The following is a 21,711-nucleotide window of genomic DNA, read 5'->3' on the forward strand; positions in this document are numbered from 1 at the left end:
CCCCAGTCCGAGGAGCAGCAGCTGTGCAAGCATCTTGCCCTCGTCCAAGCAGCAGCAGCTGCATGAGCAGCCTGCCCAATCCGAGGAACAGCAGCTGTGTGAGCAGCCCACCCCCATCCGAGGGGCAGCAGTTCTGTGAGTGGCCCAGCCCCATTTGAGGAGCAGCAGCAGCCCACCCCAGTCCGAGGAGCAGCAGCCATACGAGCAGACCGCCCATGTCCGAGGAGCGGCAGCCCTGCGCAGCAAGCACCGGTCCGAGGAGCAGAGCCACAACAGCCTGTACCTGTTTGACAAGCAGCAGCTGGGTGAGTGGCATGTCCCCATCTGAGGAGGAGCAGCCACGCGTGCAGCTTACTCCCATCCAAAGAGCAGCAGCCTTGCAAGCAGCCCACCCCTGTCCGAGGAGCAGCAGACTTGCAATCAACCTGTCCAAGCCCTAGGAGCAGTAGCCCCACAAGCAGCCCACCACATCAGAGGAACAACAGCAGCGTGCAGCCAGCCCCCATTCAAGGACCAGCAGCCATGTGAGCAGTCCGCCCCAGTTCAAGGAATAGCAGCTGTGTGTGTAGCCCGCCCCATCCAAGGAACAGCAGCCTCATGATCGGCACACCCTCTGTCTGAGGAACAGCAGCTGTGTGTGAAGCCTCCCCCGACCATCCAGAGGAGCCACCACAGCTGTGAACAGCACTCACCAGAGGAGCTGCTGCCAACTGAGGAGCAGCTGCTACCACAACCGCCCAAGGAGCAACCACAGCCCGAGGAGCCACTGCCACCCAAGGAGCAGCCCTGAACGACTCAACATCTAGATATGTCGGTGAGATCAAACATGGGTAGACAAAGAAACCCCCAAAGGAAAGAAAAGGAGGACGCACCAGAAAAGCAGCTAAGTGAAACAGAGGCATGCAGCATGACAGGAAAAGAATTCAGATTAAGGGTCCTAGAATGCATAAACCAGATGGAGAAAAAAATCAACAACTTATGTAAGAATCAAAAAGAAACGGATGAAAAAATCAATAAATTATGTAAGAACCAAGAAGAAATGAAGAGTAATATAGCTGCAATAAAAAACACCATTGAAAGTTTCAACAGTAGACTAAGAGAAGCGGAGGACCGAATTAGCGAATTAGAAGACAGGGAAGCAAAACACACCCAAACTGAACTGCAATTGGAGAAAAAAATTAAAAGACAGGAGGAGAGCCTAAGGGAGCTATGGGACAACATGAAACGAAACAACATACGAATAATAGGGGTGCCAGAACAACAGAAAGAGGAACAGGGTTAGAAAACCTATTTGAAGAAATAATAGAAAACTTCCCTGAGGTGGGGAAGAAAAAAGTCACAGAAGCACAGAGAGTCCCAACCAAGGTGAACCTGAAAAGACCCACACCAAGACACATCATAATTACCATGGCAAATATTCAAGACAAAGAGAGAATCTTAAAGGCTGCAAGAGAGAGATGGAAAGTTACATACAAGGGATCTCCCATTAGATTATAAAATGATTTCTCAACAGAAACACATCAGGCCAGAAAAGAATGGATGGAAATTTACAGTGATGCAAAGCAAAGGACTGAATCCAAGAATACTCTGTCCAGCAAGGCTATCACTCAAAATTGAAGGGGAAATAATAAGCTTCACAGGCAAAAAAAGGCTAAGGGAGTTTATCACCACCAAGCCAGCAATGCAAGAAATGCTAAAGGGACCAATGTAAAAAGAAGAAATAAAAAGCTCAGAAAGAAAACAGGCACAAAAAAATAGAAATGGCTACAAACAAGTACCTTTCAATAATAACTTTAAACGTAAATGGAATAAATGCTCCAATCAAAAGACATCGAGTGGCTGAATGGATAAAAAAACATGACCCATATATTTGCTGTCTACAAGAGACCCACTTCAGAACAAGGGACTCACACAGACTGAAAGTGAAGGGATGGAAAAATATCTTTCAGGCAAATGGAAATGGAAAAAAAAGCTGGGGCAGCAATACTTATATCAGACAAAATAGACCTCAAACTGAAGGCCATAACAAGAGATAAGGAAGGCCACTTCATAATACTAAAGGGATCGATACAACAAGAGTATATGACCCTGATAAACGTATATGCACCCAATGCAGGAGCACCGAAATACATAAAAAAAAAACTCCTGGAAGATATCAATGGAGAGATCGACAACAATACAATCATAATAGGGGACTTTAATACACCACTGACATCACTGGATAAATCCTCTAGACAAAAAATTGGCAAAGAAACAGCAATCCTAAATGACTCACTAGATCAGGTGGACTTAATTGACATCTTCAGAACATTTCACCCCAAAGCCACGGAATATACATTCTTCTCAAGTGCTCATGGGACATTTTCAAAAATAGATCACATATTGGGTCACAAACAAAGTCTCCCCAAATTCAAGAAGATTGAAATCATACCAAGCATCTTCTCAGACCACAATGGCATAATATTAGAAATAAACTACAGTAAAAACAACCCAAAATACTCAAACACTTGAAAGCTGAATAGCATGCTATTAAATATTGATTGGGTTACCATTGAGATCAAAGAAGAAATTAAAAACATCCTGGAAACTAATGACAATGAGAACACAACAATCTAAAATCTATGGGACACAATGAAAGCAGTCCTGAGAGGGAAGTTTTTAGCTCTACAGGCCTATCTCAAAAAACAAGAAAAAATGGTAGTAAATCATCTAATTCTACATCTCAAAGAATTAGAAAGAGAGCAACAAGAAAAGCCCAGATTGAGCAGAAGGAAGGAGATAATAAAGATTAGAGCAGAAATAAATGACATAGAGACCAAAAAAAGAATGCATAAAATCAATGAAACCAAGAGCTGGTTCTTTGAAGGGATAAACAAGATTGACAAACCTCTAGCCAAGCTCAACAAGAAGCAAAGAGAGAGGACCCAAATAAACAAAATCAGAAATGATAGAGGCGAAATAACAACAGACCCCACAGAAATACAAATGATTGTTAAAAACTATTATGGATAACTCTACTCCAACAAACTAGACAACCTGGAGGAAATGGACATATTCCTAGAAAAATACAACATTCCAAAACTCAATCAGGAAGAATCTAAAAATCTCAATAGGCCAATAACTATGGAAGAAATTGAAGCAGTCATCAAAAAGCTTCCAGCAAACAAAAGCCCAGGACCGGACGGCTTCACAGGGTAGTTTTACCAAACATTCAAGGAAGTACTAAAACCTATCCTCCTCAGACTACTACAAAAAATACAAGAGGAAGAAACACTTCCAAGCTCATTCTATGAAGCCAGCATCACCCTAATACCAAAACCAGGTAAAGACAACACAATGAAAGAGAATTACAGGCCAATATCCCTCATGAACATAGATGCCAAAATCCTCAACAAAATCTTAGCAAATAGGATCCAGCAGTACATCAGAAAGATCATACACCATGACCAAGTAGGATTTATCCCAGGGATGTAAGGATGGTACAATATCCGCAAATCAATAAACATGATACATCACATAAACAAACTGAGAGAGAAAAACCACATAGTCGTATCAGTTGATGCAGAAAAAAACATTTGACAAAATCCAACACCCATTTTTGATAAAAACTCTCAGTAAGGTAGGAATAGAAGGATCATACCTCAACATAATAAAAGCCATATATGACAAACCCACAGTCAACATCATACTCAATGGATAAAAACTAACGCCATTTCCCCTAAGAACAGGAACAAGACAGGGATGCCCACTCTCACCACTCCTGTTCGACACAGTACTGGAAGTATTAGCCATTGCAATTAGACAAGAAGAAGAAATAAAAAGCATCCAAATTGGAAAAGAAGAAGTAAAACTGTGCTTATTTGCAGATGACATGATATTGTACATAAAAAACCCTAAAGACTCCATCAAAAAACTATTAGACTTAATAAATGAATTCGGCAATGTAGCAGGATACAAAATTAATGCCAAGAAATCTAGGGCATTTCTATACACCAATAATGAACTTACAGAAAGAGAGACTAAAAAAGCAATCCCATTTACCATCGCACCAAAAAAATTAAGCTACCTAGGAATAAACTTAACTAAAGAGGTAAAAGACCTCTACTCAGAAAACTACAAGACGTTGAAAAAAGAGATAGAGGAAGACATAAACAGATGGAAGAACATACCATGTTCTTGGATTGGTAGAATCAACATCATTAAAATGTCCATACTACCCAAAGCAATCTATAAATTCAACCACTTCCCATTAAAATACCAACGGCATATTTCACAGACCTAGAACGAACTCTCCAAAAATTCATCTGGAATAAAAAAAGACCCCGAATAGCTGCAGCAATCCTGAGAAAGAACAAAGTAGGTGGGATCTCAATACCAGATATCAAGCTGTATTACAAAGCCACTGTTCTCAAAACTGCCTGGTACTGGCACAAGAACAGACATATAGATCAATGGAATAGAATAGAGAGCGCTCAGAAATCGACCTGAACCAATATGCTCAAATTAATACTTGACAAAGGAGGCAAGAACATATAATGGAGTCAAGATAGTCTCTTCAATAAATGGTATTGGGAAAATTGGACAGATACATGCAAAAAAATGAAACTAGACAACCAACTTACACCATACACAAAAATAAATTCAAAATGGATAAAGGACTTAAACATAAGACGGGAAACCATAAAAAAAAACTAGAAGAATCAAAAGGCAACAAAATCTCAGACCTATGCCGAAGCAATTTCTTCACTGATACAGCTCCTAGGGCATTGGAAACTAAAGAGAAAATAAACAAATGGGACTACATCAAAATAAAGAGCTTCTGCACAGCAAAAGAAACCATCAACAAAACAACAAGAAAGCCCACTGTATGGGAGAACATATTTGCCAATGTTATCTCAGATAAGGGTTTAATCTCCAACATTTATAGGGAACTCATACAACTTAACAAAAGGAAGATAAACAATCCAATCAAAAAATGGGCAAAGGACCTAAATAGACACTTTTCAAAAGAGGACATTCAGAAAGCCAAGAGACATGAAAACATGCTCAAAGTCACTAATCATCTGAGAAATGCAAATCAAAACAACAATGAGGTACCATCTCACACCTGTCAGAATGGCTATCATCAACAAATCCACAAATGACAAGTGCTGGAGAGGATGTGGAGAAAAAGGAACCCTCGTGAGCTGCTGGTGGGAATGCAGACTGGTGCAGCCACTATGGAAGACAGTATGGAGTTTCCTCAAAAAACTAAAAATGGAACTCCCATTTGACCCCGTGATCCCACTTCTAGGAATATATCCCAAGAAAACAGAAACACCAATCAGAAAGGATATATGCACCCATATGTTCATAGCAGCACAATTCACCATAGCTAAGATCTGGAAACAGCCTAATGGATTAGAAAATTGTGGTACATCAGTAGATGAATGGATTAGAAAATTGTGGTACATCTACATGATGGAATACTATGCTGCTGTAAAGAAGAAGGAATTCTTACCATTTGCAGCAGCATGGATGGAACTGGAGAGCATTATGCTAAGTGAAATAAGACAGTCAATGAAGGAAAAATACCACATGATCTCACTCATTTATGGATAATAAAGACCATTATAAACTTATGAACAAAAATAGATACAGAGGCAGAACAGCCTCGAACAGACTGTCAAACTACAGAGGGAAGGCCGGGGAGGGCTGGGGGCAGGAGGGGGGATAAGAGATCAACCGAAGGACTTGTATGCATGCATATAAGCATAACCAATGGTCATAAGACACTGGGGGGTAGGGGAGGCCAGAGGATTGTCAAGGGCAGGGGAAAAAAGGAGACATATGTAATATTCTTTGTAATACTTTAAGCAATAAAACAATAAAAAATAAAAAAAGAAAGTACACAGGTGACACACTAACCTAGCTATGTGACACTGAGCAAGTCATGTCCCCCTTCTGAACCCCACCTCCTCCTCTAGCCACCAACAATTTGGGCCCAACACTTTGTAAGAATTTGTTGAATCTTTGGAGAGAAATAGACTCACTTTCCAGCCATGAGCTTTGTGTAGAGGGGAGCTATTATTTTTCCCCTGTAAAAGGTCTCCTGAAATACAAGAACATCATTTAAGAGTGAGATCTTGCTGTAGGTGAATATGTTCCAGTATTAGATGAGAACGGGAATAAAACCGAGGACCAGGGAGAATAAAACCCTCTTGGTCTAATGACAGGACTAAATTGGGTTCTGTTTCAAGTTGCCATTGAGTTTCTGAGTTCTTTAGAAGGCAGATGAAACAACCTCAAAAAAGAATGATGTGTATAACGGATTAATTTCCAGAGCATTCACAGATGCCATTTATGTTGCAAGTCTTCCTTCCTGAATTGTTTTCATTTTCAATTGAGGGGTTATGTTAAAGCAAATAGATGAACCTGGTTTTTGAGCCTGAGTCTGAGATACAACTGTTAAATTGGCTTTGCGGAGAAGAAATCTAAGAGGATGAGGTCAGAGGAATGGGATGGAAAACATACCCATGGTGCAACTTCTTCACTAAGTTAGGCAACCTGCTCTCTGGAAAAGGACTATTTAGCCAAGACAGTCTTCAAGACCGAGGCTGAGCAGAGATGCCTTATAATCCACAGGGAGTTCTCCTGTTCTTTCAGAGTTTGAGAAGGCTTCTCAGGAGCTAGGCACACATACACATAACCTTATTCCCTGTCTCTTCTCCACAATTTTCTCCGGGGAATATTTCTGAGTATTAGAGACATGGAAAAAAATTGACATATTCTCCTTTTCTCTCTCCTCATGTAGGTATTTCAGAATTGAACTACAGGGGCCCTGTAGAATTCTTTCTCTCTCAGTGATCAACAAGAGGCAAATGTGAGTGGTTTAACCTCTACAAGTGGTCTTAGTTGAATCTACCACGAAAAAGAAGGTGATTAAAACCCTCTACTTTAGGCCCTAAAAAAAAAGGGAGGAGAAGAGTGTAGATTGGTTTGGCTCCGTGGATAGAGCATCGGCCTGGGGATTGAAGGGCCTGAGGTGAGAGAGAGAGAGAGAGAGAGAGAGAGAGAGAGGCGAGGGAGCAAGGGGGAGGGGGGGAGCGCCGCTGGGGAGGAGGGAGGGAAGGAGGCAGTGGGCGAGGAGAGAGAGGGAGGAGCTCTTTTGTGTTTGGAGATGAGAGAGAGGGAGGAGCTTAGCAAAGGCCAGCTTAGGAGTACCCTAATTAAGTTAATAACAATGTATCTACCTATATAGTTTTAAGTTTAAAAAATTTGGCTCTCAAAAGAAATTTCTGCCAGAACCAGTTTGGCTCAGTGGATAGAGCATCGGCCTGCGGACTCAAGAGTCCCAGGTTAGATTCCGGTCAAAGGCATGTACCTTGGTTGCGGGCACATCCCCAGTGGGGGGCGTGCAGGAGGCAGCTGATCCATGTTTCTCTCTCATCGATGTTTCTGGCTCTCTATCCCTCTCCCTTCCTCTCTGTAAAAAATCAATAAAATATATATTTAAAAAAAAAGAAAGAAAGACATTTCTTTCATTGTACTGTTGATATTTGGCTTTGTTGACTAATGAGTTTGCCGGCCACTGCCCTAAGGTAAAGGGGGGGGGGGGGTACGCCAGGAACTGCTACACAATTTCTGCAGTCACAAGGGAACACCAAAGCAAAGAACATATACAAGCGCAAACTGCAAGTGAGCAAGCTTGCTCAAGGACATTCCCTCTTGCCAGCCACACAGAAGGGCTTCAATTGTAGGGAATCAGGTTTATTACAACTGCCTGCAGGAGCATTCCGAGTTCACAACCCACAGTGTCTGGCCCTCCGGGTGGCAAACATAATCTGAACACTGAGTTGTGTTGAACATGGCATAGGCTCAAACATCAAGATGATTCTTCAGCTCTTAAGCCTCAGGGACATAAAGCAACTTCTTTTTTTAATCCTCACCCAAGGTTATGTTTACTGATTTTAAAGGGGGAGGGGGGAGACAGAGAGAGAGATTGGTTGCCTCCTGTGTGAGCCCCAACTGGGGATTGAACCCACAACCTTCTTGGTGTATGGGACGCTCCAACTGAGACACGGGGCCATGGCAAAGCAATTTCTTGATGCCCCAGTTTTCAAAGCCCACTTTTCAAGGGCGATGTCCTATGATTCTGAAGCCCTTTTCTTTCCAGTGCTTCCGTAAGGCTGCAGGGGCCCAGACTTTGCCAGGCCATGCAGAAACAGAACTGCAGGAATTTTTTGTTTGCACAGTAAGACCTACTCTAAATACTTACTCAACATACACATTTTAGTGGAATAAGCCAGAATAATAGTGCGAGTTGGTCTGCCAGGTAACTGCACCTAAACATTTAATGAGTGTATGCAGAGTTTTACATTAAGTTGGTTCTTAGCTAGTAAACATTTTTGGGAGATGTTTCTAGTCACGGCCTTTGGCTGACACAAGGGAATAGGGAGCACCCTTTCTGAGCGTTACAATGAGTATCTCTGCCTCTTTTTGTCTCTCCCTCCTCCCCAGCGGGAGGGGAGAGGAGGGGGAGGGCCGCTGGGGACGAGGGAGGGGAAAAGGAGGCAGTACGGGGATTTTCTTAAAATTACGTTCAGTTAATTGGAGACAGGTTCCTGGTTAGGTGTTTAATGCCAACATTCCCACTAAAGAAAAATGGAAAATCAGAGAAAGTGAACAAAAAAATCTTAAAAGCATTGAAACACTGATTATATAGTGAAGAATCACTGAGCCAACATTTAGGAGGCTCAAACCCAGAGAGGTAAGCCCAGAATTCAAAGCAATTTTTGCTCTGGAGACATGTACCGATCTGGAAGACAGAACTGTGAAACCGAGCTGTTGTTTGGCAGTCGGTGGTGGGGAGAGCCAAAAATCAAAACCCAGCGCCTGCCCAAGGGAGGAAGTCAGACACCCCTCCCACACACACCCTTTAAGATGGGACCCCTACTTGTAAGAACATGTAGCCCAGAATCATATTACCTGGTGGTCCAGGGACTCTTAAGCCTTCACCTTGGATTAAACTGGACCCATCCTTATCATGCCCCTAGTCACCTGGCAGAGCAAACATATTTGGTACCAAGCAGTGCCCTCTGTGAAGGAATGTACTGCCACCCAAGGCTTCAAATTATTTCCAAAAACAATTTTTCAGATATGAGATTCAGCCCGTAGTCAAAGGTACTCAGGCACACAAAGAAATAAGAAACCCTGCACAAGAACTGATACAAACAACAGGAAACATAAATTGACCCACAAAGATTTAAGATACTGGAATTATCTGATAATGGCCGTAAAGTAACACTGCTTACTGTGTTTAAAGAAGGCAAAGACAGGCATAAGAATATCTGCAGGCGCCCTAACCGGTTTGGCTCAGTGGATAGAGCGTCGGCCTGCGGACTGAAAGGTCCCAGGTTCGATTCTGGCCAAGGGCATGTACCTTGGTTGCGGGCACATCCCCAGTAGGAGGTGCGCAGGAGGCAGCTGATGGGTGTTTCTCTCTCATCGATGTTTCTAACTCTCTATCCCTCTCCCTTCCTCTCTGTAAAATATCAATAAAATATATATTTTTTAAAAAAGAATATCTGCAGGGAACAAGTACCTATGAATAAGTGCCCTAGGTTTGGCTTCGAATCACATGTGATCACCCTAATGTGCCCGGACACCCCCGCGCCCCTTGCCCCAGGCATTCCCGATGCAATGGTTTTTCATAGTGTCCAGCACTATTGGGAATCAGCTCACTTGCTTACAAATTTAGTATCTTTCTCCTCCTAGAACATTAGCTTCAGGAGAGCAGGGATCACGTCTGCCTGTGTCCCCAGCGCCTGCAGCAGGCCCAGTACAATGCGGGTGCTCAATAAACAGCATCCAGAGTACTGTCGGGTCCCTCCCAGCCCCAGGCCCTCAGAATCAGATAAAGTCTCCCAAAGCCAGGAGCTGGGGTCTCCCCCAGGGTCAGCCCAGGTCGCAGACTGGCCCGTCTTCAGGGACAAGGGTACAGGGAGCACAACTATGAGCAGCAGCAAGTTTTATTGCGACCAGAATCCTTGGTCATGTGGGAGGAGATGGGGTAGAGGGGTATTCGGTCACTGACGCCATGCTTCCCGTCCGGGACATGGCACCAAAGGTCTGTGCCCTGCCTCTTCCCTGCCCCCCAATCAGGGCATCCGAGGGGGCTGAGGCAGAAGGGAGGTGAAAGGGGAGTCCATTGTTGCAGAGCCTTCACCCAAGAGGTCGGAGGGAAGGAGGAGCAGTTGGGGGTGAGGGCCCTCTGGGCTGAGTTCTGCACGTGTCCTCGTGGGTTCATGGGAAAGCAATGAGATGTACTCTGCCCATGGGGAGAGGGTGGGAGGGAGGCAAACAAAGGCTCAAAGTGAGACATCTCTGGCCAGCGACCACCCAAGCAGGACTTGGGATCCCGACTTCTGGGCCAGGGCCATGTCCCCCCGCTTCCGGCGTTCACCCCAGCCTCGGCTTCCAGCCTGGCTCGCCTCAGTCCTATGTGGGGATCCGCATGTGGTCCAGGTCCTGGTCCATGATCTGGAGCACGTCGTCCAGGATGGACGGCCCCAGGTCCACGTGCAGGGAGAGCAGGGAGCTGGCGTGGGACAGGAAGGGCTCCTCGGCCCCTGACTCAGGGGTCAGCCCGTTTGGGGCTGAGCCAGCCTCTGGAATTCTCCACATGTCCACACTCCCTGCCTCCTGCGGGGAGGGCTGTGGGGAGTGCTGCGGGGTCTCCAGGTGCAGGCGCGGGGGTTTGGGTGGGGCCTGGGTGGTGGGCAGGGTGAGGGCCTGGGGCCCTCCGATGACCGGGAGGGAGATGGCGTTCTTGAGCAGGGGGGACGGCCCTTCGGGGAGCTCCTGCCCACACAGGGTGGCGGGCGTGAACGGGAAGGGGAGGTTAAAGGTGCCGTCCTCCTCAGGTCCCTCCACTGCCGTCCCCGGAAGGAGGTGGAACTTGCCCTGCAGGAAGGAGATGTCCCCGAACATGTCGCCGCCGCCGCTGCCGATGTGGATGGTGTGGCGGAAGTCCCCCAGCGGCGGGCTGATCATGTCTGAGGACAGCAGGTCCCGAAGCTTCTCCTTCTTGCCCTTGCGGCTGCCACGCTTCAGATAGATGGGCGCCTTGGTGGACATAGTGACTCACCGCCCAGGCCTGGCTGCGAGGCCAGAGACCACCCGCGCCGAGCCGACAGGCTCCTGCTGCCTGCTCCCGCCACACCCGGACACCAAAACCCCGCAAAGGGCCAAGAGCGGGTATGGGGCGTGGTCGCCAAGTTGGCCCAAGGACTTAGAAAAAGAAAGATGAACTGTGGCTGAGGTCAGGGGGTTGAGATAACGAAAGTCACACTCTCCCCAAAGGGTGGAGAGCTAACTCCTGGAATTGGCAGCAGAAGGTGATCTTGCAGGCCGCCGTGCTCCCTGGTCTTGCCCTTGTGAGCGTCTCCCGCGTCCCGGGCTGAGGAGCTGAAAGACACACCAAGGGTACAAGTCAGGGACAGAAGGACTTCACTGCTGGCCCCCTGTGCCAGCCCTGGGAGCCCCAGGGCAGGGGCCCTGCTGGAGGGAGCATGTGCTCAGTCACAGGCCCGCCACACCTTAGGGCCTGGATCACCAACACCAAGCCTCTCTCTTACAAGAGGGGAAACTGAGGCCCGGGAACCTGAATGACAGGCCCGAAGTCCCATACAAAGTCCCAGCTCTGGCCCTGGCCGGTTTTGCTCAGTGGTTCGAGTGTCGGCCCACAGACTGAAGGGTCTCAGGTTCGATTCCTGGTCAAGAGCACGTAGCTCGGTTGTCTGTGCAGGAAGCAACCAATTAATGTGTCTCTCTCACATCCATGTTTCTCTCTCTCTCCCCCTCCTCCCTCCCTTCAATTCTCTCTAAAAATCAATGGGAAAAATATCCTCTGGGTGAGGATTTTTTTAAAAAGTCCTGGCTCTGGCCTCTTGCCCTGGGTCCCTGGCTCCGCTCATCACCGTGGCCCAGGCACTCACTCGCTATTGCACATCAATGGCGCCCCAAGAAATGGCAGGCAGGTGCCAAATTGCCTGGGGCTCTCGGAGACTGGTCTCAGTTCCCTACCTGATAGAGGACAGAGATCTTGTAACCTCTGTCTCACCCACCCAGACCTGGCACAGGTCTGGACACACAGTAGGTGTTCAGCTGGCAGAGCCATGTAACTGAGATACCCCTCCCCCTCCCCGCCCTTCATCCGGCCCAATCACATCCCACCTGGAAGTGAGGTCACCTCAGAATTTCTCTTTTTTCCTCCTCCTGATTAGGAGTTCCTATGGGCAGGGGCTGAGTCTCATGTAGTTTCTGTCCCGCTCCCTGCCCTAGCACCTGAGGGGAAGATGGATGTGGGGGACCAGTTGCGGGGGGGGGGGGTCTCTGTTCTGTATCTGCCATTTTGCTGAGTTCTTTGCAAATACATCTCATTTAGTTATCACAACCACCCTCCTATCATCCCCATTTAAAAACTGGAGCTATGCCCTAGCCAGTTTGGCTCAGTGGATAGAGTGCCGGCCTGTGGACCAAAGGATCCTGGGTTTGATTCCGGTCAAGGGCATGTACCTTGGTTGCAGGCTCCAGCCTGGGCCCTGCTTAGGGCACGTGCAAAAGGCAACTAGTTAACATAGTTTTAAATGTATGTATTATAAATATCTGTAAAAAAAAAAAAAAAAAGGCAACCAATCGATGTGTTTCTCTCACATGGATGTTTCTCTGTCTTTCCCTCTCCCACCCTCTCTAAAAGATCAATGGAAAAATATCCCCAGGTGAGGATAAAACAAAACAAACAAACAAACAAAAACTGGAGCTATAAGACATTGGAGGAATTCCCACAAGGCATCGCAGAGGGAGAGAAGCAAAATGCAAAAATGTAATATAGAAGATTCCATTTATTGGAAGCCTTGACCGACTCCCCTCCCACTCCCCATATACACATGTACATGTACCTACGTACAATCTGCGTAGAATTTTATTCGATGTATGAACAGAGAAGAATATGGAAGGCCAGCACTAGATGTCATATGTGCTACCTAGACTGGAGTCGGGGGCAGGGGTGGCATGTGAGGTCAGTGATGTGAGAGGAAAGGTGTCCTCAATAAAAATCATCTAATATTTAGCACTGTTACCATAAAGTAAAATATGTAAATATGAAAGAATGGCAGTCAAAATATTGATGGTACTTCTCTAAGGTGGTAATATTTCCGGTGACTCTGCTTTGCTTGTTCATACTTTTATAAACTCGGGTCCTTTTTTTTTTTTTTCCCCCAAACAGCATTTGTATTTTTTTATAGTATAATTTTTTAAATTTTATTTTATTGTTTAAAGTATTACAGATACTAGTACATATGTCTCCTTTTTCCCCCCCCATTGACCTTCCCCCGGCCGCCCCTACCCCCCAGCACATGCCCTCACACCCCCCACCCCCGTGTCTTGTGTCCATTGGTTATGCTTATGTGCATGCATACAAGTCCTTCGGTAGATCTCTTACCTCCCCCCCAACACTCCCCAGCCTTCCCGCTGTAATTTGACAGTCTGTTCCATGCTTCTCTTAAACTCAGGTTCTTAATAAGCTTATATTATTTATAAAATCAGAAAAATAAAGCTATTTTTAATGTGGAAAAGATACGCACACTCTGAAGGGGTGTCTCGCTGGGTTAACAGAAAGAGGAAGCCTCCCGAGCGCTCGCTCTAGTTCCCACGGTGAGGGAGTGGCCCTGGCACTGGACACAGATGTGGAATCAGAGCACAAAAGGCAAAAGGAAGGAACGTGTCCAAGGTCACCCAGCGGGCGCCCACATGACCTCACCGTCTCCCTCTGCCCGGTCCCCAGGCCGGCAGAGGTTGAGCAAGTGGGACCCAGCCAGGGCGGGGCTGAGCAGCAGGGAGCCCTGCCAGCTCTGCCCCCTTATCCTGGGCAGGGTGAGGGGAGGATGAGGGGCTGGCAGGAGGAGGCAGGAAGGAGGCAGGAGGATGCAGATGTGGCAGAATCACCCCCTCAGCCCAGGCTCTCACGTAGGAAACCCCACCCCAGCACCGGACACCCAGGGTCAGTCACGCTGAGCCACAGAGACCGGACATCTTGCCCCTCCCGGAGCACCTGCAGCTTAACAGGAAACAAAGGACTAAGTCTCCAGTGTGGGAATTCCAGCTAAGCTTGGAGGGAGCTGGGGGGAGGAGGGGGTGGCAATGGGTGCCTCGAGGCCTTAGAGTCCCCTCAGTCACCTCCCAGATGCCCACCATGCCAGGCCTGCGGGGGAGGGCGCATGCTGACACACATTCTATCTGTCTCCTTGGCAGGCGAGAAGTCCTGCGTGGCTTTTCCCTCCTCTTTGCTCATGGAGAGTGGGGCTGACTGGTGGGATTGCTCAGGGCCTGGGCCAGCGCCCCCCCCCCCCCATTACACAGGGGTGCCAAGACAGCCTGAGCGTTTCCACAACAAATTGGGCGTCCCCGACAGCTGTCTCACTCAGAGCCAGAGATACCGCCCAATTCCAGATGTGGGGAGAACAGGCTATCGAGGAAGGGTTGGGCCAGCATCAGCCACCCAGGGGAGAGCTGGGAACTGCAACCATCAAGCCCCAAGAATTCAAATTTGGCAACCACAAGACCCCGGCTCCAGCCGCCCTTGCACAGCTTTCATTTTAAAGCTCCCAGACACAGCCCGGGGGGGTGTCCTTCCTGCCTTTCACAGAGGCAGCAGCTGAGCCTCGGAGACATTAAATAACTTCGCTGAGGGAGGGTGGGCACTGGGACCCAGCCACTCCGGGCCTCCTTCAGAGAAGACGACCTCCCATCACAAGGAATAGTGACCACTCCCTGCCCCGACTAGGGCTGTTCTAAGAGCAGCCAGACCTGACGATCAGGAGACCCACCTTAAATCCATCTCCACTAGGATTCACTCTGATTTTGGGAAAGACACCTTTCCTCTCTGGCCCTCACCTTCCCCATCCACAAAATGGGCTGACAATAAAGCCATCACCAGCGGGCACCTGGAGACCCTACAGCTATCCTGCAATTGAGAGCAGCAATGTCACCGTCAGCCAGGCCTTTGATTCGGCAAACAGCTGTGGGGCCTCCCCCAAGCACTTCTGTGATCTGGACACAGTGCTCCCGACAAGATAAAAAACCAAGGGCCCCTGGCCCCAGGCGTCCACCTCTTCTCGCCCGCCCAGCACAGCCAGCGAAGAATCCCCCTCGCAGGCCTGGGAGGCTGGGGGTACGGGGGTGGGGGTGGGGGGGTGCCTGTCTCTCGAGATCCCGGGGCGGCGCTGGAACCCGAGGTCGCTAGGTGGCGCGCGTGCGCTCTGTCTGTGCCTCCGAGTCCTGGAGGAGTCCGGGCGCGCGCCGGGGTCTCCAGCGCGCCTCCGGCTCCCGGCGGGCGCCCCCAAGGAGCCTCCGGTTCGCGCACCAGATGGTCTGCGGGATCTTCTCCTCTTGGGGGTATAGGGGGGTTCTGTCTCACAATCAGACAATCACGGAGGGAAAGGGCGATCGGGACCCTGCGCGGGTCTCCCAGCTCTGGGAGGAGCCTCCCCCGTGCTTCCCGGCCTGGGCGACGTCCGAGTGTCCACTCGGCGCAGGGCCAGAGCTCGGCGTGCGGGCCCCCGCCCCTGGCTCCCGCGGGCCCCGCTCCTCAGCCCCAGCTCGGGTTCCGGCGCCGATCCCTCCCCGCCCTCTCCCGGGGCGCAGCCCAGCCCAGCCCAGCCCAGCCCGGATCCGTTTCAGGACGCTCGCGGCCGTGGCTAAAGATAGGAGGACACCTCACCATCCGCTAAAAATACGACCCCTAGCCCTGCACACAGGCTCCCAACAACATCGGGTGGGGACACGGGGCGGCAGGAAGGCGCTCCGGAGCCCCGGGGGGGCGAGGGTAGCTCAGGCGCAGGATGGAGGGCGGATCGGGGGTTCGGGTTCGGGATGCACGGCGCCCCACAGGCGGAGAGGGCTCGGGTGTGGCCGCTGGGACCGAGGCGCGGGCGGGAAACACCATGGAGCCCGCGGCTCCGGGGAAAGAACCTGCGCGGAGGTGAGATGGGAGCCGGGGTGACGGAGCGCCACAGGGATGGGCCTCTCGGGCGACCCCTCGGAAGCCGGTCGGGCTGCAGAAGCCCAGCGTGAACTCACCTCTAGCGCGCGGGCGGCGGGCTCGCGGGCGGCAGCAGCTCCGGAGCTGGACCCGGCGGCCGACTCGCGCTGGGAACTTGCTGTGCAGACCTGGTCCCTGAAGCCCCGCCCCGGGCCCGCGGAACCAATGCCCGGGCCTCCCCGGACAGGCCCCGCCCACGCCCCGCCCCTCTCCTACGGCCGCGCCCGGGAGCAGGAGCGGTCCTGGGGTCCGGTCCAGCTCCGGAGGCTGCGAGCCAGGCGGCACCGAGTGCCTGGCTGGACTCCGTGGACTCCGGCGGCGCCCGTCGGAACCTAAATGTTTCAGCTCTAGGAGGGCCGAGGGGGCGGCAGTTGGAAGAGTGAATTCTGCAGAATCCCAAGAGCGTCTTTGGACCGGTTCCTTCCCTGGAGGGCTGGGTCAGGCAGGCGTCTGCACAAGTGTCTTCAGTGACTGCTCTGGAAATGAATGAGGCCTTGAAGAGCCTGCATTATAATATTACAAACTGTCGAGAGCCTCCAGGAGTTTCCTGCCCCCTATAAGGAGAGGGCATTGCGGTGGGCAGGTGGAGCGGCCTGGGCCCGGATTTTCGGTTCAGGCTAGGTGGCTTCTTCGGAGGGAAGCAGGGGTGGGCTCCATACTTAGCCTTGTTACAACCTTGGTTCTTCATTCACGCACTTTTTAAAAAATATTTTTTATTGATTTGAGAGGAAGGGAGAGAGAGAGATAGAAACATCAATGATAAGAGAGAATCATTGATTGGCTGCCTCTTGCATGCCCCCCACTGGGGGATTGAGCCGGCAACCTCGGCATGTGCCCTTGCCTGGAATCGAACCTGGGACCCCTCAGTGCGCAGCCCGACACTCTCCACTGAGCCTAACCAGCCAGGGCCATCCATGCACTCTTTCATTCATTCAGTACCAGGAACATTTATGGAAAGGCAGGCCCTGCACAGGGTGCTGGAAATAGATGGAAAGAAGCTGTCCCCTTGCTCCGTTTAGCTATTCAACAAATACTTGTTGCTCAGTGATTGAGAGCCCACCTATGAACCAGGAGGTCATGGTCCTGTTCCCAGTGGGGGGCATGCAGGAGGCAGCCAATTAGTTATTCTCTCTCATCATTGATGTTTCTATCTCTCTCTTCCTCTCCTTCCTTTCTGAAATAAAACACACACACACACACACACACAACAAATACTTGTTGAGTTTCTACCAAGTTCCATGTGCTGTTTTTGTCGCTGAGGATTCAACGCCCTCTGCATGGGGACCTCCAGTCCAGTGAACTGAGATGGAGGGACTCCATGTCCCCGGGGTGCACCATGATGCCCTTCTGGGTGGGCAAGTGCTAAGAAGAGTGAGGCAAAGGAAGACTGGATGGTAATGGGGTGAAGGGACCTCGCTTTCTGGAGGGTGACAGTTGTGACAGTTTCCATACTGCAAATGTGGGAGGGACTCTTAGAGAGGCAGAATCGGGAAAACAAAACATCCTGAAGTAGAGAAGGATGCGGGAAGAGGGGGTGGGGTGAGCCAAGTCCGGAGGGAGGAAAGGATGAGGAGAAGTGGTAGGCAGAAGAATGCTCCCCCCACCCAAAAAAAGATGTCCATGTCCTAGTCTCCGGGACCTCTGAATAGGTTCTATTACATGGCAAATCATAATTCATGAAATTACAGTTGCTAACCAACTGACTAAATAGGCAGATTAGTGTGGTCCCATGTACCAAGAGGTTGTTGGTTTGACCATGTCCGGGGTTGTGGGCTCCATCCCCAGTGCAGGGGTGTGCAGCCAACAGCCGTTTTCACATAGATGTTTCTCTTTCTCTCTTCCTCTCCCTTCCTGCCTCTCTCTCAAAATCAATAAAAATAATTTTTAAAAATAGGCAGATTATCCTGAGTTATCTAGGTGAGCTCTGTGTAATATCAAGAGTTCTTAAAAGGAGAAGAGGGAGACAGAAAAGGAGGGTCCAAGAAAGGGCTATGGAAATGGATGATGGGCCAGAGAAATGCTCTGTTGCTGCCTTTGAAGACGGATGAGGAGGCTACAAACAAAAGAATGTTGGCAGCCTCTGCTCACAAGCATGTCAAACTCACAGCTGGTGGGCTACATGCCTCGGCCGCGAGTTTGACATGCTTGCAAGAAGCTGGAAAGGGCGAGTGAACACTCCCCTGGGGCCTGCAGAGGACCATGGCCCTGCCGACACCCCGATCTTAGCCCGGTGGGACCCATATTGGACTTCTAACCGGCAGAGCTGCACCTTAGCAAATCTGTGTCCCTGTAAGCCTCCAAGTTTGTTACAGCAACAATCGAAAACTAATAAAGGGAAGTTTCGGGCTCCTTCCCGGCTCCTCCCTCAATTCTCCAGGAAGCATTCATTAGGTAGATTCTGCCGGAATTGGCCTGGTGGTTCAGAGGAAAACTGGCCTGGGCAGTGGAGAGAGGGAACATGGTGGCCCTGGGCCAAACTGTGATGCAAGTGGGTAAGAGTTATACCTCTTCCCCCTCTTGCCATCCAGGCTCAGCAGGCAGCCACCCACCCAGGCCTGCCTGTGCCCCTTACCTAGGGCTTCCTGTCGCTGAGAGCCCAGCCAGGTGGGCAGAGCCAACATCACTATCCCCCTTTACAGAAATGGAGACCAAAGCCAGGGCCACTGACAGTAACCTGCTTGGCCTGAAAGTGTCAAGACACGCAGACTCGGCCTTCCTTCCCGCTCAGGATGCTTGCCTAGCCGTTGTCACCCCTGCCTGCCCCTCCCTCCCACAACACAGTCCGGGGTGGGGCAGCTCTGCCCAGCCCTGAGCACGGCCCCTGAGCCCTGGGCCCAGGGTGGGCAGGGAGCCCTGGCTCTGCTGCTGACGTGTTCTGTGGCTGCAGATAAAAGACAGTCCCTACCCAGCCGGTGTGGCTCTGTGGTTGAGTGGCCCCTGAACCCAGAAGTCCCAGGTTCGATTTCTGGTCAAGGCACACGCCCAGGTTGCAGGCTTGATCCCTAGTAAGGGATGTGCAGGAGGCAGCCGATCGATGTCGCTCTCTCTCATTGGTGTTTCTATCTCTCTATCCCTCTCCCTTCCTCTCTCAAATTAATAAAAATATATTTTAAAAAGGACAGTCCCTTTCTGAACCTCTTTGCCTGTAAAACGGGAGTTAAGTGAGCCCCAAACAAGATGAGGGAGTGTGTGTGTGTTTTGCTGATGGAAACACATAGCCCCGGCAGGCGACAGTTTCATGGACACGATGTTAACAGGAGCTTCAGGGAAGCGGCTGGCCTGGCCCCCTACCCCGGAATGACTCCAGTGACAAGCCCCTGGACCTGCGGGAATGTGCCTGAGGTGCAGCCCCCAGGCCCCTGCTCATTCGCTGAGAGTCCGCCTCTGGGGGAAGGGGTCAGGAAGACTCAGAAGCTCCATCCAGAGTTAACGACAAAACCCAGTTGCAGGGATGGAAGCTTAGTGCAGCAGGCACTCACCCAAGGCCCCAGAAAGCCTGAAACCAACCCCGGAGCTCTTTGGAGAGGCTCAGGGGTCGGACTGGGGAGCGGTGGGGGGATGGGTAGAGAGCAGCCCAGTTGGCCACACCAGCCGCCCAAGCCCCTGCTCCCCTTGCTCAGGGCCTGGTGATCAGTCCAGCCTGGCCGCCAGGCCAGGGCCGGAAGCCAGAGGACCAACTGTCTGCGCTCGGGGACCGTTAAGGAAGGACCCCTGGGTGTGACAGGCTTCCATTCAGTGCCGGGTCCCCTTGCTGCTCTGTAGACTAGTGCCATCGGCCGGAGCAAGGCCCCCCACCAAGCCCACATCCAAGGCGTGATTTGTGCCAGGCCGTGGGTCTGCGCTTTGCAAGTGCTCAGGTAGGCGGTTCCCGCTCCCCACTCACAGGTGAGGTTCTAGCCCTTGGCTGGGGCCAGGGAAGCCAGGGGAGCTGCTGCCCGCTGCTCCTGGGTGTGCTGAGTGGACAGGACCTTTGTGCACACGCCCAGCTGCCCAGGGAGCCCTGCAATTAAGGAGCATTTATAAACCAGCATCTCATTTACTAAAATTGGTTTTTTTACGTAACCTCTCAGGCTGTGTGCAGGGCCTGAGTGTGGGCAGGGCGGCTGGGATCCTGAGCCAGGGCATGGCTGGGGTGTCCTGCTCTTCTGACCCAACAGACACAGGCCAATTGCCCCAGCTGCTGCCCCCCCGCCCCCCAGCCTGCACCCCATGCTCAGGGCCCGGGTCCGATGCCTCGGCCAGAGCCTGCACTGTTCTTGCTGGAAGGGTTCCTGGACAGCCTGGTGGCTGAGGGGGAGGACCCTGCAGGATGTTTGGGAGAGTTTAGAGGCAAGGAAGGCTGCCATGGCGAAACGCCCTGAACGGGGTATTCAACTTCCTCCTCCTCAGTGTGTGCCCCTCCCTGGCCCTGGGATGGGCCCAGTCCATTCTGCTCCCCGCAACCCCATGGCCACTCCCCCCCCACAGGACCCTGTAATCACCACCCGGGGACTGACTCAGCCCTTCCTTCCCCTCCCAGACTCTTCTTCCTGGAAATCATTCGCGTCAGCAGGCCCAACCCCCCAGTGGGTCCGGGGAACCGGTCAAAGCCCCTTCTCCAAGGATGGCTGGGGGTGAGGAAGGGGCTGGCAGGGAAGGACCCCAGGCTGGGGCCAGCTGTCTGTGGTCCCACTCATCCGGGAACCTAGCGCCCTGGGAAGCAGGTGGGACGATGGGGACCAGGAGTCTGGGGGCAGGTCTGGGAGCAGGGGTCACCAGGGAAGGGGGCAGCTAGGAGGTCAGTGAGCGATGAGGTCTGTAGAAAGCCTTCAGTTCTCCCCTCCTCACACTCCTCCCCCCACCACCACCCGAAACCCCTAGGAAGCCTCCTCCATCCCAGACTGAGCTCAGCCTGCAAGGCTCCGTGACCTGAGCCAACCCCAGGCCTGGGTTAAATTTTTCCTTGATTGTTTCTTGTTTCCTTCCTCTGCTGCGCTCCTGCCAACTCCAGCCCTGCCCTCCTTGCTGCCCCCCCCCCGCGCCCCCCCCCAAAGAGCTCTGATCCATCAGAGGCTGGGCTTTGAGATGAGTGTCCCCTTGGAGCGACCTTTGCCGCTGCCTTGGACCCCACTTTGGGAGCTGGGCGGACTTGCGGGGGGACTTTCCTTTGGGTCTGGATGTTCGCCCCAGGCTAAGGCCATGGGGTTTTCCAGAGTGGTGACAGCTCTGTGCTAGCAGGGACCAGCCCAGACACTTCCTCCCAGAGGCCCTGGGACACCCCAGCCCCCCTGCTGTCCCTGGGCCTGGGGAGCAGGGTCCACAGAGGCCCTCCTCAGCACTTCCCACCCCGCAATGCGCCTTGTCATTACTCATCGTGAAAACTCCTGTTTGCACCCACCTTGTGCCCAGGGCTGTGCTGGACTAGAGAAGACACACACGGCCACGGCTGGGCCCCAGCTCTCAGGGAACAGGTAGCTCCGAGTGAGACGCCAGCTCTCAAGCAGCATGTTTGTACACGGATGGAGGTCTGTGAGGGTACAGGCCGCCCTGGTCCACCCCTGGGTGCCCCAGGCCGGCATGGACAAGGCTGTCAGTGACTGTGGATTGAATGAAAACCAAAAAGAACAGCAGTGAGAGGATGTGTTCTGCTA

At 51.1% G+C, this 21,711-nt stretch overlaps 1 protein-coding gene across 1 annotated transcript; it reads right to left on the reverse strand.

Annotated features, from left to right (window-relative positions):
* Positions 1-9,992: 9,992 nt before the first annotated feature.
* CDC42EP2 (CDC42 effector protein 2) lies at positions 9,993-16,249 on the reverse strand. The gene is made up of 2 exons (XM_059710128.1): positions 16,120-16,249; positions 9,993-11,448 (listed from the first exon to the last, which is right to left on the reverse strand). Exon 2 carries the CDS (start codon positions 11,116-11,118, stop codon positions 10,480-10,482), a length of 639 nt encoding a protein of 212 aa, XP_059566111.1. The 5' UTR covers positions 11,119-11,448; positions 16,120-16,249; the 3' UTR covers positions 9,993-10,479.
* Between the last annotated feature and the right edge of the window lie 5,462 nt (positions 16,250-21,711).

Source organism: Myotis daubentonii, chromosome 9, assembly GCF_963259705.1.
Source record: "Myotis daubentonii chromosome 9, mMyoDau2.1, whole genome shotgun sequence".
Classification (NCBI taxonomy): domain Eukaryota; kingdom Metazoa; phylum Chordata; class Mammalia; order Chiroptera; family Vespertilionidae; genus Myotis; species Myotis daubentonii.

Bases quoted from the DNA above. Each gene is read 5' to 3' on its own strand.
- CDC42EP2 (XM_059710128.1), bottom strand. From the start codon at position 11,118: ATGTCCACCAAGGCGCCCATCTATCTGAAGCGTGGCAGCCGCAAGGGC.